This window comes from Gigantopelta aegis, chromosome 4 (genome assembly GCF_016097555.1).
Source record: "Gigantopelta aegis isolate Gae_Host chromosome 4, Gae_host_genome, whole genome shotgun sequence".
In the NCBI taxonomy this organism is placed as follows: domain Eukaryota; kingdom Metazoa; phylum Mollusca; class Gastropoda; order Neomphalida; family Peltospiridae; genus Gigantopelta; species Gigantopelta aegis.
Genome location: NC_054702.1, coordinates 41,037,029 through 41,059,114, shown reverse-complemented (window position 1 = coordinate 41,059,114; position 22,086 = coordinate 41,037,029). Strand labels below are relative to the sequence as shown.

Below are 22,086 nucleotides of genomic sequence, written 5' to 3'. Positions count from 1 at the left end.
ATTACTGTGAGATGTGCTATACTTATTGTGTACAAAACCGAAACAAGGTTTCAAAAAGTGTGCATATAATTCAATATGTACTCTGTACATATTTTGTACATATAAAACACAACCTAACCACCCCCTCAGCGTACATACTTAGTAGATGGGCCCAAAATTTGCATTTTAATTGTACATTGATATATATTGTTTTTCACTGAATGTATGCATACATTATAAATGTTAATTTGTTTTCAGAGAGCAGAAGTACAGGCCAGGTCAATGGATGCTCAACAATACATGGAATTTTCTGAGGCTAGACAGGCTGGATTTAGTAAGAACTTTAATAGATGTCTGAAAATTACCGGCCTCCGTGGCGCAGTGGTTAAGCCATCGGACTACAGGCTGGTAGGTACAGGGTTCGCAGCCCGGTACCGGCTCCAACCCAGAGTGAGTTCTTAAGGGCTCAATGGGTAGGTGTAAGGCCACTACACCCTCTTCTCTCTCACTAACCACTAACCAACTAACAACTAACCCACTGTCCTGGACAGACAGCCCAGAGAGCTGAGGTGTGTGCCCAGGACAGCGTGCTTGAACCTTAATTGGATATAAGCACGAAAATAAGTTGAAATCAATCAATCAATCTGAAAATCAGTCTGAGATTAGTAAATTCTTTAAAAACATTGTCCAAACCAAGCTGGTTATATTATGATGAGTAGTGCCAAAACCAGTCTTATTGAGTCAGTACTTTAATAGAAGTGTCAAAACCAGTTGGATATGAGTACTACTTTAATTAATAGAAGTGTAAACCAGGCTGACTGTAGTAAGTATCTTGACGTCTGTGTCAAAACGAGGACTATCTTATAAAGTATTTTAAAAGGAAGGAAGAAGGAAATGTTTTATTTAACGACGCACTCAACACATTTTATTTATGGTTATATGGTTAAGGACCACACAGATATTGAGGGAGGAAACCAGCTGTCGCCACTTCATGGTCTACTCTTTTCGATTAGCAGCAAGGGATCTTTTATATGCACCATCTCATAGACAGGATAGTATACACCATGGCCTTTGATGTACCAGTCATGGTGCACTGGCTGGAACGAGAAATAGCCCAATGGGCCCACTGACGGGGATCGATCCCAGGCCGACCGTGCATCAACGGAACACTTTGCCACTGGGCTATGTCTTGCCCCTGTATTTTAATAGTGTCAAGACAAGTCAGACTTCAGTAAGATCTTTAACATTAGTGTTAAAAACAGGATAGCTTTGTCATATGTAAGTACTTTAATAGCAGTGTAGCAGAGTCAAAACTAGGCTAGCTTAGTACTTTAAAAATAGTGTCAAAAACAGGATGGCTTTATCAAGTAATTTAATACATTGTACTAGTGTCAACACCTGATTTCAAGTTAGTTGTTGTTTTTTCATATAATATTTACAAATCACACTGGATTCAATTTGAAATGCAGAAAAATTAGCTATTCATGTGTGATGTTTGTTACATTTTTAGCTGTTTTAAGATCATTTCAGCTTTTATTTTTCATATGGGTAAACACATCCTTGTTTTTATGGTTTGACTTTTTTCATTTTCTTAAGGTCGGAAATACAAGTCACAGAGGTTCAAAGATTGGCTGATGGCTGGTGTGACCATCGACATCAAACCCAACGTTCACGCCCTTGAGGTCATCAGCTACCTGGCGTACGAAACGGTGGCCCAGGTAGTTATTTCACACACACCATTCCTGTTGACATACATCTACATACTTGTATCATTACAATTCTTACATTAAGATCTTAAGCCTGAGCATTTACAGTTGAAGAATTTATTTTAAAAACTAATAAGTCCATAAGATGCCAAATATAAAAAACCCAATGTTTTACAGGTGTTTCAAACATTTTATAAGTTTGTGGTTTATATTCCTCCATACAAGGGATTGAATGCATTTTCAGATAAGCACTGTGCATGTAACCTTGCACAGTACATCAAACAAGCAATTTATGCACCAATTTTTATTTAATTTTTTTAATTTTGTACTTCACAAGTTCTGCGATAACTCTCTTAATTCGTATATCAAAATCTCAAGGCTTTAAGGTAAGGGACATATGATCCATGCTATAAGGAGTAAAGTAGCAAGTAACGCCAGTGTATGCCTTTTTAAAGGCATATTGTCACAGACCACTGACCTATTTAATGGTCTAACAAAGTATTACCTGAACAAAAATAATTTGATTTGTCCCTAAATGTACTTTATTCAACCATCTTCATAACCACCATACTCCCATTTATTAATGATATTTTGTAAAAATAATTGAATTATGGCAATGGTCCATAATTCAAAAACTAAAATTGCCGAGAGGGTTGACATGGATTTCACTCCATCATGGTTCAGTTAAGGTGATGCGATAGCTAGATTTGGTTTCAAACAATTAATGTGATGTTTATTTATTATCCATTTTTAGAGAAATAAGGTCCTTAAATCTGTGACAGTATCCCTTTAACAACAAAAAAAAAGGTCAATAAAAATCAGTATTATTGATGTATGAGACTGTGGAGTGCTTGAGTTGAAGAATGGAGCCTCGGGGAACAAAAAAAAAAATCCTGTTCCAACCAGTACCTCACAGCTTATGTATCAAAGTCTGTGGTACCCGGTATATATATATGCTGTCCTGTCAGTGGTAAAGTGAATGTAGAAGAGTCCTTAAAGGGACAGACCCTAGTTTTTAAATACTTACAGCGTATTTCTCACCATTAGAGCCGTTTATGATCACTGAAATCAAACATTACTTATATTTTAGTGTTTAGATTATCCATTTCCATACAACCGAAGTGTTTCTGGTCATCCTGTTGTTTCTAACACCACAAAATGCATTTTTCTTATTTAAAAAAACCGCACGTGCGTCCGAGAAGTAACGGTTATGGAGTCACGTTTTAGTCTATTTTTAAGGGTATTTCACATCACAGACTTATTTCACTCTGTTGTATCCAAATTTGTTACAGGTTTGTAAATTATTGTCAATTTTTACGGGTTGAAACTAGGGTCTAGGTGAAAAATATGCATTAGTGTTTAAAAACTTGGGTCTGTACCTTTAATGTAATGGTCTCTGTATGTGTCCAAATTAAAAGAAAATTAACATCCAAAAGCTGATAATTACGTGCAGTTTTAATCATTGAGCTCTTGTGGTGTTGTTAAACAAAACAAACTTTTAACGTTAGGAGACTATATTCAGCTTCTTCACTATAGATACCTCAACTGATTTACTACAACTGATTTTTATTCCCTGCAGATTGTTGACTTGGCTCTGTTGGTGAAACAGGACATGAAAGCCAGCGCGACCGACCCGATGGTGCTAGTCCACCCTCCTGTCTGTCTCAACTACCACGACGTCTTGTCCTCGCCTGCTTTAGGGGAGACCAAGAGTTCCACGGGAATGACTTCACCGAGTCGGGTATTGCTATTAGTCACATACATATCACAGCAAGACTGCTGTTTTAATTGGCTCCGTTGGCTACTGTGATTTTTAAGCTGAGTTTCAACTAGGTTAATCAACCAATGACTGGATTTATTTCATTTTCTTATTTTCTTATATCCAGTTATGATTCAAGCACACTGTCCTATGCACACACCTAAGATTTCTGAGCTGTCTGTTCAGGACACTAGGTTAGTTGTTAGTGAGAGAGAAGAGGATGTAGTGGTCTTACACCTACCCATTGAGTCGTTAAAACTCGCTCTGGGTGGGGATCCAATTAAGGTTCAAGCACGCTGTCCTGGGCACGCACCTCAGCTATCTGCACTGTCTGTCTAGGATAGAGTGTTAATTGTTAGTGGTTAGTGAGAGAGAAGATGATGTAGTGGTCTTACACCTACCCATTGAGTCGTTAAAACTCGCTCTGGGTGGGGATCCAATTAAGGTTCAAGCACGCTGTCCTGGGCACGCACCTCAGCTATCTGCACTGTCTGTCTAGGATAGAGTGTTAATTGTTAGTGGTTAGTGAGAGAGAAGAGGATGTAGTAGTCTTACACCTACCCAATGAGTCGTAAAAACTCACTCTGGGTGGGAGGCGGTACCAGGCTGCAAACCCAGTACCTACCAACCTTATGGCTGATTTCTTAACCATGGCACCACTGAGGCAACATAGGCACATGTAAACTAGTTTTATTGTGATATGTATGAGACTAATATTAGTCACAAACATATTCGCAGTAAAACTAGCTTACCTACATGTATGTTTCAGACATAGATTCATTACCCTGGTTGAAACTTTTAACTTAAAAGTAACAGTAGCCAACTGGGCCAGATAAATTGTTACACACCCGTATCAAATTTAAGTACCCCCCTAATGATTGCATTAAGCATTTTAAAAGATAAAACCAAGCTATTAAATTCTAAAATATATTGATGGAAAGAAATAAAGAAATACATAACTAGTAACAGCAAATATTGACTGCAACCAAACCCCTTATCCACAGTTTCAGGAAGTTAACTCTATTATTGGCAGTCAGTCCAACAGTTCTGACATTACATCGCTATATTTTATACAGGCGTCACTACTCCCTGTAGTGTTCTACATTTGGCGGGATTTAGCTCAGTGGGTAGAGTGCTCGCTTGAGGTGTTTGTGTCGCAGGATGGAACCACATCGGTAGATCCATTCAACTGATTGGGGTTTTTCTCGTTCCAATCAGTGCACCACACCTGGTCAAAGGCCGTGGTATGTACTTTCGTCTCTGTGGGAAAGTGAATATAAAAGATCCCTTGCTACATTAGGAAAAATGTGTCAGAATGACCAAATGTTTAACATCCAGTATCAGATGATTAATTAATCAATGTGCTCTAGTGGTGTCGTTAAACAAAACAATCTTCTTGTGATCTAAATTTGGTCATAAATATACCATGTGTTTCATTATTTCATTCCATCATTGAATGTTCTAAAATGTAAATGTCGCAATTTTACAAAACCTGCCATCAAAGACACAGTCCTCTCTTGCAGCAACCACCAAGTCCCCCATCCACCCCTTCAACACCATCAACCCAGACACCCCCCTCTCTGACGCCTGGAGGGTCCTTAGGCCTGTCGAGCTCACAAGGCAGTTCATCGGGAGGCAACACAAAGCTGAAATCCAAGAAGAGAAAGAAGGTAAAGTGGAAAAAGGTGTTTTCTCAAGTTCAGATGTGTTTGACGACGGATAGCCGATATCTTTTCTTCTTTTTTTGTTAAACATCCATTCATTTATTTATTTATTCATTCATTCATTCATTTATTCATTTATTCATTCATTTATTCAGTCATTTTCGAATATGTGACTTTTTGTGGGGGAAATTGGGTCATAGTTACCAATATGAATTCATGCATAATGTCATTTAAAGTAATTGACACAGAAATAGTCCATTTATAAAAATTAAGCAAATGCTACAAATCAATATCAAGATCCTAGATTGACCGCGTCCCTGTTTAGATATAAAGCAAATTGTGTTGAAAATGATGATTTTGTAGATGAATTTTAATATTTCTTGTAGACAATGCTTGCAAGTATTCACACTCTGACCCCTGCCTGGAAGATGGTGTCTCGTAGTGGAATGAGATATTTTTTTGGGGGAGGGGATGTTCATCCTCAGCACCCACCCCTGGATCTGTGCCTGGTGGAAGTGTGTATATTTTAATAATGCTTGTCTCCTTGTTTACAGAGTGGTGCAGGGAACTCGATGGAAATGTGTGGTGGACAGGCTATTACTCCCAATAACGTCCGCGAGGCTCTAAGGAGATATGGACACTGTATTGGACCTTTTGCATCACAAGTGGTAAGTTTGTTGGCAAAAGATTTGTCCAAACTATGCGATTAAAGTGCATCATAACTTGGTTAAATCGACATGGTCCTATCTGTGTGTTTAATTTAAGTAGTGCCCTCTGCTCAGATTTTGTAATGGGGTGTAGCTCTTTGGAGAACCACTTGATTGAGGTGTAGTGGGTTGTAGGATCAATACCCTTTGGAGAACTCTTCATTATTTTGTTTATTTATCACTAGTATATCTTCTGCATTCTGTCATTAATATGTCAGAGGCCAAGGTAAGTGCTATCCTGTGGCAAAGTGCTCACAAAAATTACCATGGTACTAATCTATATTGCCAACTGTTATTTTACATGTATATAAATTAGACAACATGATTAACTTGTAATGCATTTTGTGAAGAAAAAAACCCCCAAGATAATATTCAAATTATGCTTAATAAAAAGACAGTTTTTGGGTAATAATGTAATTTTTCTTCAATGCTAAGGAGTCATTGACTCCAGAGTTGCTTTATGATGATGAAGATTACACCAACTTACCACTGGGAAACTAACTGCAGATCAATTTATGATAATTCATTGAAAAAACAAGCAGTCTGAGTGTACTGCTAAACCAATACATGTCCCCTATTGGTCCCAACAAATTTCCGTATCTCCTAAGTTCAAGGGTCATAACAGTGAAAAATGGGTGAATTGCCATGAAAGTCAAACTTGATCTGTATCAGTACGTGATAAGGCTATGTATAAAATATCAGCTCAATTTCTTGAGGCATTACGAAAAAGAAAAAAAAAGAGTCCAGAAAACAAATTTGAATATCTCCTATTGTCCGAACCAAATTGTTAACAACTACAAAAAATTACTCTCCTACCTTTAATTGCTGTTAGATTTCCTCCAAAGTTTGTCCAGACACAAATCGCAAAAAAACCACTACAAATATACAGATTCCACACACGAGACTGCAACGATGTCGCCGATATTGTCTTTGCTGAGATTGCATAGGGAAAAATACATGCAGTTTTCTGCCGTCTGCCATGTTGCTTCTTTATGGAATACTCTTCAAGAGGGGTGAAAGCCTCCAAAGTATGTGACACAATTACTGTGAAATCGATGATCTCTAGTGGTATCATTAAAATAATAATAATAATAATAATAATAATAAATAATAATAATATGACGTCATCACGTTTGCTTTTATATCATAACTTGTTATGACGTTGTTAGATTAAGTCCTATCCTTTCACCCCTCTTGAAGAATATTCCATAAAAAGTCAAAATGGCAGCTGATACAAAATTACATGTTTTTTTCCCTATGCGCTCTCATCGAAGTCGATATAGGTGACATGGTTATCATCTGGTATGTGGAATCTGTGTCATTGTAATGGTTTTTTCAAGATTTGTGTCTGGTCAAACTTTGGAGGAAATCTAATGGCAATTAAAGGTAGGAGAGTAATATTTCGTAGTTGTTAACAATTTGGTTCGGACAATAATTGAAACATACGTAAATAGCCATGAAAGTCAAACTTGATCTGTAACAGTATATAATAATGTTATACACAATTTCTTGTGAAATAAAAGTTCAATAAAACTATGTTGGTCAGACGGATGGACAGACAGAAAGGCAGAAACAAAATCTATAGTCCACTCCGGCTTCACCGGTAGGTGACTAATAACATAAGCATTACCTAGTAACATGAAAAATTATATTATCTCCATTTTGAGCAATATAATAAATATACTCATTGATGCTTAGGACTTCACATCATCTCTTTCAGAAAGTGAACCACGAGTTTCAGCCTAAGAAAAGACTTCTTTGCGCTTGACAATGGCAGAGCTTACATACAGCCTACAGATTTGTACAGTAACACTGGAGAGATGGCGTGGTCTCAGCATGAGAGGCAATGATCGACCAAGGTGAAACTCCAGTTCAGGTTCTCAGACCAAACATCTGTTGGCTGGAACATACAGAAATGACCAGCATCTTACCTAGTCTAAAACAATAACAGGGGTATTAAAAGAAAAGGAATTGGGTCACAGTACTACAGAGTGCTCAGCTGGGCTGATTGGATTTACCAAAGAACTATTTCTTAAAATTCCACCACTTGAACAAAATTGGAACTAAAGTCCTAGATTTGTTTCTTGAAATTTATCCACCATTATTTTTGTAACCCTACATCTGTTGTGTAGACCACCAACAAATATCCGCCAGGTTTGATTCTGCTTACACTGCCTCCAAGTTGGGAACTGTTGGAACCCAGTCACAACAGAATTCTACAGAAGTTCGTTTTGGATTCCCATTTCTAGAATTGCCAGTCGAGCATGCCCCAAATGTCTTCACCAGCTAGACAAAAAGGGCAATTTTAGACTGAAAAAAACAACTTTTCCACTACCGTAAGTTTGGCCCTGATGAATACAAGTGATGGAGAGAATTACAAAGAATATGGCTGCTGAAGTTACTTGATTGACCATTAATAGCATTTTGTTGGTGAATGGAAATATTCAGAGAATCTAGCACAAAGATTTCAACTACCATTCACAAGAAAATCAAATTTACTTTTGGGGTGCTAAAACAAGGTGGAACACATCAACACATTGTTTGACTATTGTGTGCATTTTCTGCGAGAATAATCGATAAATATTTTTATTTGTTTTGTTTCAAAGATTTATTACCATGCATGCACATGTTTATTGTAATAGGAATGTGTGGACACATCTTCACAAGCCAGGAGTTCTATTCTGGGACATTATTCCACAAAGGGTTGTGATGTAGCTCAGTGGTATAGTGCTCGCCTGATGCGCGATCAATCTAGGATCGATTCCCGTCGGTGGGCCCATTGGTCTATTTCTCATTCCAGCCAGTGCTCCACAACTGGTGTAGCAAAGGCTGTGGTATGTACTATCCTGTCTGTGGGATGGTGCATATAAAAGATCCCTTGCTGCTAATTGAAAAAAGTAGCCCATGAAGTGGCGACAGCGGGTTTCCTCTCTCAATATCTGTGTGTGGTCCTTAACCATATGTCCAACACCATATAACTGTAAATAAAATGTGTTGAGTGCATCGTTAAATAAAAGATTTTCCTTCCTTATTCCACAAGTACCCTTAGCATACATAGCCAGGTTTTCCGATGTCGGAAGTGCTTCATTTCATCAGCAAGATTCGGTTGGGTGAATCACACTACATGTGTTTGCTTTGTAAACAATTGCAGCTTCTGTGTATTATCCACATTATGTCTTGACCAAAACTCACGGAATGTTTCTTTTTTTTCTTTCTTTTTTGAATGACATCACTTTGCATATCTCTATTATAACAGTGCCAAACTTTCAAAGTAAAATTATTTGTGTATTTTTTGTTTCTTTCTTTGATGATTATGAACAAAATATTATGCACATACAGTGAAACTCCTCTAAACCGGACACCATTGGGACCAACTAAAAAGCCTGGTTTTAAGAGGTATCTGGTTTAGTGAGGTTCTCTTCTGTACAGATATTCAAAAAAGGGACCATGAAAAACATTGTTTTGAGGGAATTCCGGTTTACAGAGGGATTTACTGTAGTCCTATTGCTGGTTTCATGATGATAACTTGTTTAACGTGCCCATATACCACTAGGGTTTCGAACACGCCCATCCCGAGTCCGACCTCCGATAAGATCGGTGACCTGACTCGGGATGGGGGGGGGGGGGGGGGTAGAGTTGAAAATGGGCAGAATTTTGAAAATATCAATTAGTAAAAAGGTTAATAAATTTTAAAAAAAAGAAAAACAATGTTACAAACCAAAAATAAAAAGAATTGACTGCTCGGCCGAATATTTATATAATTTGGAGCATTTTAGAAGGACAGTCCAAAATTAAAGGAAACATGACACGAGACCATATTATAGCTCATTTTAAAAGAAAAATGATATAAAAATAATATACAAATAACTTTATAACAATAAAATACGTGTAGTTAACTTAAAATGAAGAAATTACGCTAATCAGTATCAAAGTACGATTTATGCATATTTCTTCGTGAGCGTTCGGAAAAAAAGGGAAGTGACGTCAGAGCCGCTGTACTCTTCCATTGTTGTTAACTGTTTATATATGGAGTAAGGGGCTTACGATCTTTTCAGTCCAACAGTGCCGTACTGCGTGGCCTTTGGGTGTAAAAATAAACAGTTTAAACGATCGGGATTGTCTTTTTATGGTTTTCCAAAGGATTGTATCCGAAGAAAGACGCGTGTATTTTATCGCAAAAGAAAAGATTGGACACCAACACTGCATAGTACTTTGGTGTCAGCCTATTTACAGCCCAGAGCCCTAACGTTACCCGGAGACAAAAACAGTACTCGGTTGCGAATGCCAAGGTGTACATTGTACATATTTGGCACAAAGATACACCTGAGCATGATGTATTTATATATGTTAAAACAAAAATGTAGAATTTTTTATTTATTAATTTTTTTTGAAAAAAAAAGATTTTTCATGTTAGGGCTGTAGGCCTACATAACAAAATCTGTATTCACCGTCCGAAGAAGGAAACGTCAACAAGTAATTAAATATGGCATATACAAACATGGGATTTGGCATGAGGATACATCTCAGTACGATGTATTTAAATATGTTTTTAAAAAACGTGTAGAAAACAATAATAATTTTAAATAATGTTTTTAATCTTCGGGCGGAATACGTCACAAAAACGTTCCTCATCGCCCGAAGCCCCAAAGCAACACGAAGTTCAATACAAAATAAACCACTACTGTCGGTGTCGAAATAACTATTATGTTTCATCCACGGGCTGACTTGAGAATCGGAGTGTTGTTTTAGTTAATTGGTCCTTTCTTTCCGTGACCTGCACATGTGATTCCTGATTGGCAGGTGTATATTGCAGGGTATCGACCAGGTAAGTGATTACCACGGTCTAGAAATAAGTACAAAATACGTGCCAGTTTTTTTAAGATCACAGGGTATTGTGGCGTAACCTGTCGCGACTATAGTACAATGTTAATGGACATTATCAGCCGCCCTGCTTCATTACTGTAAATAATGCTGTAAAACCCTTGATTAAGTAGACTTTCCCATCTAAAATTACAAAACTGACCAATTACGTAGTACTAAAGAAAAGAAAATTATCACTTGGGTATAGTGAGTGGTCGTTTTTACTCTTAACGCACCCTACCAATAGGCCTAATAATATGCTACTTTTTTTATGAGAGAAAAATACTATAACCCCATTTCGTTCTATTGATGCAAATAGAAATATATTTAGTTTAAAAGTTGATTATACTCTCAAGTCATTTATGTTGTTTTACAAGCCAGGTTAATGAAAGTGAAGCGCCTTGTCGTAAATTAGAGCATTTGTTTACACTGTGCATACAGATTTCATTATGTACAGCCTGAACATAAAAAATGCGATATTTTCTTTAAAACACCCCCCCAAAAATGTTTGTCCTACATTTATATTTTTTACATATTTAAATGCATCATATCGAGGTGTATCTTTATGCTAAATATGAACAGTATACACCTCGGCATTAGCATCCGAGTTTTGGTTTTGTCTCCGGGTTACTTTCGGGCTCCGGGCTGTAAATTGGTCAACCGGTCTGGTCTGGCACCATCAGTTTCTCCATCCTCCGACTCGCTATCCGTTTTTTCTTCAGTATCACTGTTGTAAGTAAATGTGTGTCTTTCTTCATTTACTAACAGCTCATATGATACGGCAAAACGTTTTGCGAACGAACACTCATTGTTTTGGTAAGCTGTGCAAGTCTTAGATTCTTTATGAGTGGTACGGACTAATGCTTTTAAGTGTAAGGCTTCAGATCAAGCGACGCGTCTCTGACGTCACGGACCTCGTGATTGCCTGCTCATTAAAGATCGGCAATTTCCGCTAAGAGCTCGTATCTGGGCTTCTTTTATGGAGATATTTTAAGTAATTAATTTTGTATAAAAATTTTTTTAGGTGATTCAATTTATAATTAATTGTACATGGTTGGTGCCAAATATGGTTTACGTGACATGTTTCCTTTAAATAAGAGAAAGAAGAGAGGATCGGACTATTTATTAATAATAAAAAAAGAGAGTAATTTCGACATAAACTTTTGAACGCAGATCTAAAAGTTTAAAGTCTGATCGATATGTCCACGTGAGTGGCATCGTTAAGGCCGTTTGGGTGCACAGCTTATATGGACGAGATGGGTTGCATCCTGTCAAGAAAACCCCTAGATTGACAGTTGATAGACGTTGAAGGTGTAGTGCTGTGCTGAAATACAGATCTTGAGAAGCTGGATCCGTCTGAACGAGAGATAGTATCAGACTAGGGTATAGTCCAGTCGTCATGGGTTGGTATAGTGGTGCGGACGGGCCCCGACTCCGGAGGATACGAGATGGTATCACTATAAAGCAAATAAAGTTTAGAAAAGAGTAGTAGGGGCCGACCCTGCTTCCTATTTCTTCTTAGAGTGGGGCGGTCAATCTTCCAGTGCTGCTAGGACAGGCTCGGACATGTAGAGACTAAATGCGAACAACCGTGGCGTTCTGCAGAATGGCCGTCATACGAGTCACGAAAAAACCAGTCAACATAGTCAGATGGAGAAATGACGTGGAGGCGAGGAATCTCGCTAAAAAAGAATCCAACCTGGTGGTGCAGACTGTCGAAACGAGAAACGTTTCAGCGTTCAGTCAATTCAAATGGCAGCATACATCCCAGTAGAAAACTTCATTTCGCTGACAAAAACAACAAAATGAAGGATCCCCAAGTCGAGCACACGAAAGCACGTGCAGTGTGCACCAGCGAAACAAACACATCTTACCGCGTGGAGCTCCAGACTGGGAATCTCTGGTTTCAAGTTAATTGTTAACTGTGCTGTGATTAGTGAGTTCCGTGTCTAGTGGATAAGCTGCTGGACAATCAAGCTGATGACAGTGGTTCAAATCCTGTCAAAGCTAGCTCATGCTTTCATGCATCTTTCTCATCTGTCACCCTCTGCCTATCATTCTCATTAACTTTATATAATATTTTTTTTTATATAATTCTAATTTCTCCTACAATTTCAGTGTTTCAACCCTCTCTGTCGGCTTCCTCAGACTCGGTCTTCTGAGCTGTCCACACCATCACCTAACTGTCTCAACTTCCTCCACGAGTGCAGTGTTGTGGAAGTGGACAGCAAGCTGGGAAGAAGAAATGAGATAGAAGTTAAAGGAAAGAAAGGAAAGGGGGCAGTGGGATAAACATTTTTTTTATAATAATAATAACCTATGCTGTGATTGGTCATCAGTGCTCTTATGCAAGGGACCGGCGTCGTGGCAGGCCATCGGTCTACAGGCTGGTAGGTACTGGGTTCGGATCCCAGTCGAGGCATGGGATTTTTAATCCAGATACCGACTCCAAACCCTGAGTGAGTGCTCCGCAAGGCTCAATGGGTAGGTGTAAAACACTTGCACCGACCAGTGATCCATAACTGGTTCAACAAAGGCCATGGTTTGTGCTATCCTGCCTGTGGGAAGCGCAAATAAAAGATCCCTTGCTGCCTGTTGTAAAAAGAGTAGCCTATGTGGCGACAGCGGGTTTCCTCTAAAAACAGTGTCAGAATGACCATGTTTGACGTCAATAGCCGATGATAAGATAAAAAAATCAATGTGCTCTAGTGGCGTCGTTAAATAAAACAAACTTTTTTCTTATGCAAGGGACATAATTATTAGTCCCCCACCAATCCAGCAGGAGGGGACTATAGGTCTCCCATCTTGTCTGTCTGTCCGTCTGTCCCACATATTGTTTACCAGATGTTTTGTTTTTCAGAATGCTCTGGACCAGGATGGGGACATGTAGTGTATTGCTTTAGCAGTACTCTCGGAAGGGAGGAAATGTTTTATTTAACGACGCACTCAACACATTTTATTTACGGTTATATGGTGTCAGACATATGGTTAAGGACCACACAGATATTGAGAGGAAACCCGCCATCACCATTTCATGGGCTACTCTTTTCGATTAGCAGCAAGGGATCTTTTATATTCACCACCCCATAGACAGGATAGCACATACCACGGCCTTTGATGTACCAGTCGTGGTACACTGGCTGGAGCGAGAAATAGCCCAATGGGTCCAATGACGGGGATCGATCCCAAACCGACAGCGCATCAAGCGAGTGCTTTACCACTGGGCTATGTCCCGCCCCTTAATCCAGGAGGGGACTATAGGTCTCCTGTCAGTCTGTCCGTCCGTCTGTCCCACATATAGTTTTCCAGATGTTTTTTGTTTCTTTCACAGAATGCCCTGGGCCAGGTAGGAGACATGTACTGTATTGCTTTAGCAGTACTCTCAGAATGCTTGTTTTTTTTCAAATTGACAGCCAACACCAGAAAACCCAGTTGTGTATGCCCAGGGTACAGATGGAGTCCGTACAGAGCAGGATCACTGGCTTACAAAGATGCTCAGATTTATGTTAGTAACACACAGAACACAAGACAGGATTTTTCTTTTAAACACTTTTATCTGCTTATATACAATACAGTGTTATACAGAAGATGTACATAATAATCAACTATAACATACACCTAATTATCTACACTGATTTTATACACTTCACGCTACAGGATTGCTTGTGAGGAACATAGAATCAATACACACATGGTGCTACACTCTGTACATAAAAGTAAATGATGAAGACATGACATAAAACAACATCAAATACTGAAATACTAACATGGATATTAAAACAACACCTGAGTCTTAGAAATAGGTGACAAACCAATTTTTGAGACTACTGAGTAATTTTACAAAGGAGAAAATGGACCGTGTCCACAAGCTACATGAGGCGAAATGCTTAATTTGTATACAGTACGAAGGTAGGCTATAACCTAAAAACAAAGATGGTAGAGTTTGTTTTGTTTAACGACACCACTAGGGCACATTGATTTATTATTCATCCACTACTGGATGTCAAACATAAGGTCATAAACAGGAAACCTGCTACATTTTTCCATTAGTAGCAAGGGATATTTTATATGCACCATCCCAAAAACAGGATAGCCTTTGATATACCAGTCGTGGTGCACTGGCTGGAACGAAAAATAGCCCAATGGGCCCACCGACGGGGATCGATTCTAGACCGACCGCTCATCAAACGAGTGCACTACCACTGGGCTACATCCTGTCCCTACAAAGATGGTACCCATCTTCAGTAGTTACTGAAAACCGGAAGACCTAATTGAATAAACTGGATATTTTATTTTTATCATAAATAGTTTACCTGAATGATTATATATTATGTACAGCAGGTATAAAAAAAAAAAAACCTTCTAAAACTGTTTAATGACTAGGTCTAAAACACCAATAATTATTACACGAGTGATGTACAATGCATGATGATTATGCATAAGCTAGTTAAATATACATGTACATGTATGCCTGGAAATGATTAACATACCACCTAGTTTTGAAAGAAAGAAATGTTTTATTTAACAACACACTCAACGCATTTTATTTACGGTTATATGGCGTCGGACATATGGTTAAGGACCACACAGATTTTGAGAGGAAACCCGCTGTCGCCACTACATGGGCTACTCTTTCCGATTAGCAGCAAGGGATCTTTTATTTGCGTTTCCCACAGGCAGGTTAGCACAAACCATGGCCTACACCTACCCATTGAGCCTTGCGGAGCACTCACTCAGGGTTTGGAGTCGGTATCTGGATTAAAATCCCATGGGATCCAAACCCACCGAGGTGGTTCGATCTTGCGACACAAGCACATCGGGCGAGCACTCAACCGACTGAGCGAAGTCCCGCCCCTGTATTCATGAAATTATCACAATTACATTTGTACTTACAAAGTGGTCAACACTAGCTACCGGCCTCGGTGGTGTCGTGGTTAGGCCATTGGTCTACAGGCTGGTAGGTACTGGGTTTGGATCCCATGGGATTGTTAATGTCAAATTACCAAATGTCTGACATCCAATAGCCGATGATTAATAAATCAATGTGCTCTAATGGTGTTGTTAAAACAAACTTCTTCTCATAAGTAATTTATTCATGGCATCTGAAAATGGCCAGTAGATAGAGAATATGTAAAAGTCTAGATATCGGGTTTAACTACTTCATCACTGCGATACAATTTGAGTGGTGATTAATTTCCAGGTGTAGATATTTAACCAACAGTCGATGTGTATTGGCAAAATACGAAGATCAGATAAAAGGATATGACATGCTAGAAACCTCGGTTTAGGATCGATCCCCATCGGTGGCTCTAATCGGCTATTTTCCGTTCCAACCAGTGTAACAAAGGCCATGGTATGTGCTATCCTGTCTGTGGGATTGTGCATATAAACAATCCCTTGCTGCTAATCGAAAAGAATAGCTCATGAAGTGGCGACAGCGGGTTTCCTCTCTCTATATGTATGTGGTCCTTAACCATATGTCTGATGCTATATACGGTAACTGTAAATAAAATGTGTTGAGTGCATCGTTAACTAAAAAATTTCCTTCTTATTCTTCCTTTGCTGGAAAGCATAATATGACTTCACTTTTTCATAAAAACTAGGAGGCAGTTATTTAGTTGTTCAAATGTACAGATAATTTTTTAAAATGTAAATGCAAGTGTATTTTACTATCGTCCGTCCATCCCATCCTTCTACAAAAATAATTTCAGTTTGGTTTGATGTAAACAGACCAGTAAAAGTGTTTTGGAAATAACAAAAATAGACTATTTTTGTTTGCGATTTTACAATCAGCTCAGAAATAAATAACTTGTTGTAAATTCCATAGTATGAAAAAATGTGTTCCCCATGGGATGGACTATAAGTCTAATCTAAAGAACTTTAAATGAAATAAAAAATATTATTCTAAATAACAAGTGAATGTTAAAAGCTAGATATACAGTATTCAAAACCTTTCTAAAAAGTAGATGTAAAAGGATTACATGTAATTCATGATATATGAAGCAAACAACTCATGTCAGATGGGTCATTCTAGGTCAGTTCCACCAGGGGTCAGCAGATGACCACTCCAGAATTCAACTGTGCATGTAGTTTGCATACATGTACTACAACATATCTTGTGATGCGGTTTTGAAAAACATTTGGGAATAGATATGATAACTTCATTTTGTCATGCTGGAGGGATAGGCTCATGTTCCCCCCATCAAACTGTTTTACTTGTTAAATTTTATAAAATAGGGTTGGCACCCCCAATAGTAGTATAACAGTCTGCCATTCCATTTTTTTTTTTTTTTTTTTTTTTTTTTTTTTTTTTTTAATGCTCTTTGTAATTTGACATATTAAAATAATTTCTAAGCTACATGTACATGTAACAGACCTGTATGCTTTAGCTTGCGTGTTGGAGGAAATAAATACAATATTAAGGTGACTACCAAGTAGACAGAACATAAGTTTACTACCATCATATGAATATAAACTGCAGCACATTATCGGTTTTCTGATGTTAAACATAAGTTTACTATCATCATATGAATATAAACTGCAGCACATTATCGGTTTTCTGATGTTAAACATAAGTTTACTATCATCATATGAATATAAACTGCGGCACATTATTGGTTTTCTGATGTTAAACATAAGTTTACTACCATCATATGAATATAAACTGCAGCACATTATCAGTTTTCTGATGTTAAACATTTAGCTCGCATGATTATTTACTTACAATGTAATACTAAAAAAACATATAACTTTTACCACCCCCAATTCTGTCCTGGGTGCTTCCTCTGGTAAAAAAGAAAATCAGAAACCCCACCCATGATGGATGTGCCTAATCTAAAGTCTATACAGGCAGGTTAAAATAGTTTCCAAGGTCTGTGTTTAACACTTTTCACAGTAAACCGAAATACGATAATTCGGAAGAATGGAATGACAATCTCACCTGCCATAAATTGGTTTGGCACAAAGCATTAAAAGTAATTAAAACATTTTTAAAAAACCCAAACAGATACATCCACAGGTGCAACTATATATAGACCCAAGTTTCAATGATCTGAAGTTTACAGTTGGTGAGAATCGAAAAAATGCATGCAAAAAGATTATGAATGTGTACAGCAGAGGGGTAGGGTACTATATTTCTTAATGACATGAGTACCGTAATACATTAAGTTAATGTATTACGGTACTCATTTTAATAGATAAAGTGATTCTAAACCAGATTTTTAAAAAGAAACCTACAAGTTGATTTCTTCTTTTGGGGGTAAAAGTTAAAACATTTTTCTTCTTGCAAACTAATAAAAGTATGGCATGGAATAGCTAGCATATATGTTTCTAAAAATAGACAATGGTCAATAAATGCATCTGAAAGAGAAAAGTTAATTACTAAAACATTCAAAAGCTAGCATTTATCAAATATTAACATCTCTATAGAATAGCAAAGTTTGTTCTGAAGAAAATTTACATTTAAAAAACAACAATAATCACTTTAGAATAATGAAGTTTCATTCTAAAGGAGTTCCACAATTAAAACAACAATAATCACTTTAGATCAGCAAAGTTCGTTCTAAAGTAAAATCACATTCCAAACCACTGACAGTGATCACTTCAGAGAGTATTCACTCTTAACATTCTGAAGTCGATTCTCAATTTAAAAACTAATTATAAACACAATATCACTGTAGAATATTGAAGTGCACTCCGGAAATAAATTCATCATGCATGTACAACGAATAAGCACTATATATATATATATATATATATATATATATATAAAACTCTAAAAAATAAACTTCATTTGCAGTAAGCTTGGCATGAAAACCTGAAAGACAATTATAAAGTCTATCTATAACACAACAGGGGGATGGTATCACCATCTTGGAATTAAGCAGACACCCCAAATTTGATTAGGTGCAATATTTAATGTGAGGGGCCATTCACAATTACTGTATCAACATTATCACCAGCATACAAACCATACTCTGGGGATTAGAGGTTAATACTAGTGGACAATGTTTAGCAATAATGTTAATAAAAATATTTCTTGTAAATTCAACATTTAAAAAAAAAAAAAAAGCTTTTAGGAGGAAGGTAAAAGAAAAGAAAGAGAAAAAAAAAAAAGAGTATGCTTTGTAACTTGTGAAAATATTGCAATATTCTGAGTGGCCCTTTGTTGTGCGTCACAAAATTCTACTAGCCTGGGGCCAATTTCACAAAACAATGTCAATTTACATGTATATATACATGTGTATTATGTAGTTTTGCTCATAAACATAAATCTACGACTAAACCACAATTCGTATTACAACTAATGTTAATACTAATACAGTTCGACGTATACAGATTTTAGTTTCCTTCATCCTTACAATGCTCCATTTTCTGTAATGATTTAATTTTCAGGGAGAAATAGATGCCAAACACATGTATATGTATGACAGGTACCAGCTAGTATAACTGAGTCACAAACATAACCTAGCTCATAGAGCCTAATTTATGAATCCTGTTTTTCTTAATCACAGGTGTTTAAGCATTGTAAATGTTTGTAGTGATACGTGTGTAAGACATAAACAGGCTTTGTAACTTCGGCCCATGATGTTTTGTAAAATTGGCTCCAGGATTAGTAGTGGATGATAGTATGTGTTTAATTTTAACACATAAATATACATTATACATAACATTGCTATCCACCCAGTGATTCACTCTCCAAGTGTTAACATTGACAGTGCTGACTAAACAAGTGAATAAAAGATTAAAATTAAACCAGTCTTAAAAGTCACCTTGTTAAGACTTCGATACAAAACGCATAATGCTGTAGTTTCTGGTATGCTAACAAGTAACATGGGCCTAGTTCAGCCAGACCGAGCAGAAAAACGTCCGTTAGCCATTTGGTTTACCGTGAAGCACGTAAACCAGTCTAAGTCTGGAACCAACCAAATAGTTTGTGAATGTTAGCGAAACGTTTGCTGGCTGAACTTGGGACATAATGTTACATTAACGAGAATTCCACACAATTAAATGTGTCACCTACCATAAACATTTTCATTGCACTGTGATGAACATCCATAGGTGCAACAGTTACCATTCACTGACCTAGGACTTATAGTTAATGAGAAACTAATCTAAACACAAAACTTTAATATTAAACTTGACGCTGTTGCCGTAGTCAGAAATGTAATACCTATTTCTCACCTTTTTACTTCGTAAAGGCAAGACAAAAATGGGTTATATGACAATTTTTGGATCACAATATCAAGCATTGAAATAAGTCGAGAATGGTTGTTCATGTGACTGGGGGTTATCACATGCCAAAAAATGTTGGGAATGGTATTCGTTCTCCACAAAATCTTCTTTAACAAAGCCTACAGAACCTAAATGTAACATTTATGTTGACAAATTAGGTTGTATTTAAATATAAGATACTCACGTACATGTAAAAGTACCAGAATAGTGATATCAATGTGTTGCAACGTTCAGGTTACCGGGCCCACATTTTGTGGTGACCTCTATACAAGATATCAGACACTGTACTTATTTCGATGCCTGGATACGGATACCATGTTTCATGATATGTATCATAATATATTATTTACAACAGTATTAGGAAAGCTTCTATCTAAACGAAGGAACATACATGACATGAGATAAAGTTTTAGTATTGAAACCTTGAAATGTATCAGTTCCTTCAATGTACAAAAGTTTATTTTGTGACATCAGTACATAAGTTTTCTTTTTTAAACCTATGGACAGAATATTTTATAAACTAATCGAAACCAAGAAATCAGTCTGACTGAGAGTGGACTTGTTCAGAAATTGCAGTGTATCAGTAGGCTACAAGTTTGATTCTGACTTTCTGATTCATAATACCTTGGTATACTGGTAAAACGTATTCAGCAATTACAGTGTATCAGTACAAGTTTGATTCTGACTTTCTGATTCATAATACCTTGATATACTGGTAAAACTTTATCAGCAATTACAGTGTATCAGTACCAGTTTGATTCTGACTTTCTGATTCATAATACCTTGGTATACTGGTAAAACATATTCAGCAATTAGTGTATCAGTACAAGTTTGATTCTGACTTTCTGAATCATAATACCTTGGTATACTGGTAAAACGTATTCAGCAATTACAGTGTATCAGTACCAGTTTGATTCTGACTTTCTGATTCATAATACACTGGTATATATACTGGTAAAACTTATTCAGCAATTACAGTGTATCGGTACAAGTTTGATTCTGACTTTCTGAATCATAATACACTGGTATACTGGTAAAACGTATTCAGCAATTACAGTGTATCAGTACTAGTTTGATTCTGACTTTCTGATTCATAATACACTGGTATACTGCTAATACAATGCACACACTATTTACATTGTGCCAAGGATAAACTATCCTGCATGCATAAACAAAGTTTCCACTATTAACAAGTTTTAAAGGCTGGATATGATCAGGTGAGCTACATCCTGAACCAGGTATATGAATTGTTTTCAAAGAAATTTCAATTTATATCAAATTAAAAGAAAATATCCAAATAATGGTTTTAAAGGGACATTCCTGAGTTTGCTGCAATTTTTAAAATGTTAATAACCAACAGACACTTTTTAACGATTGTAATTACATATCAAATATATTTTTCTGCATAAAATATTAGTGGCTGTATATTAAACGTGTTTCTGATCATTCTAATATTTGTACTACGTTAAATTCCATTTTATGTAAAAAAAAAAACACGTTTTTCGTACGTACGAAATTATTTGAAGACAAAATCCAGTTTGGCCTTCTTACAAATATTAAGACGACCAGAAACACATTGAATATACAGACACAGATATTCTAAACAAGAAAATATATTTCATATGTAAGTTTAATAGTAGAAATATTTTATTAGTCGGAAACAATGCAGCAAACTCAGGAATGTCCCTTTAAGAAATACATTGTATCTCTATAAAAAGCTAAAAATTTGTTTAACATTAAAATATATGAAAATGAAGTGCAAAAAATGAGAGAAAAAACAAGCAACCTACATGTAGTATTTTTTATATACAATCCGTCCCATCATTCTATATAAATTTTGTTTTTTGTAAATAATATCAGTTTGGTTTAATGCAAGAAGAAAAGTAAACGTTTTCTGGAAATAACAAAAAAATACTATTTTTATGTTAAAATTACAAATCAATCAGCTCAGAAATAAATAACTTGGAGTAAAATCCATAGTATGAAAAAAGACATTCCTTATGGGACGGACTATAGATATAACTATTACCCGTAACTAAGGCGTATTGGTTGTAGTTAGTGAGATGGAGTAGTTATATACCGTACATGTATATATTTTGTAACTTGGTTACATGTACTTGTCTCTTGAGCTATTTTTATTATATTAGCAACTACATTTTACATATGATACCCATATA

General features: G+C 36.7%; 2 protein-coding genes across 2 annotated transcripts in view; both read left to right on the top strand.

The window, feature by feature from the left end:
• LOC121370557 (transcription initiation protein SPT3 homolog) overlaps positions 1-8,408 on the top strand; it is a 91,613-nt gene extending 83,205 nt beyond the window's left edge. Inside the window, exons 8-13 of the mRNA XM_041495866.1 lie at positions 238-313; positions 1,576-1,697; positions 3,265-3,426; positions 4,968-5,114; positions 5,663-5,776; positions 7,536-8,408. Coding sequence (XP_041351800.1) covers positions 238-313; positions 1,576-1,697; positions 3,265-3,426; positions 4,968-5,114; positions 5,663-5,776; positions 7,536-7,583 — 669 coding nt within the window. The 3' untranslated portion in view covers positions 7,584-8,408. The remainder of the gene's footprint in view (positions 1-237; positions 314-1,575; positions 1,698-3,264; positions 3,427-4,967; positions 5,115-5,662; positions 5,777-7,535) is intronic.
• LOC121370560 overlaps positions 1-22,086 on the top strand; it is a 407,496-nt gene that overhangs the window by 177,714 nt on the left and 207,696 nt on the right. The window lies entirely within an intron of this gene.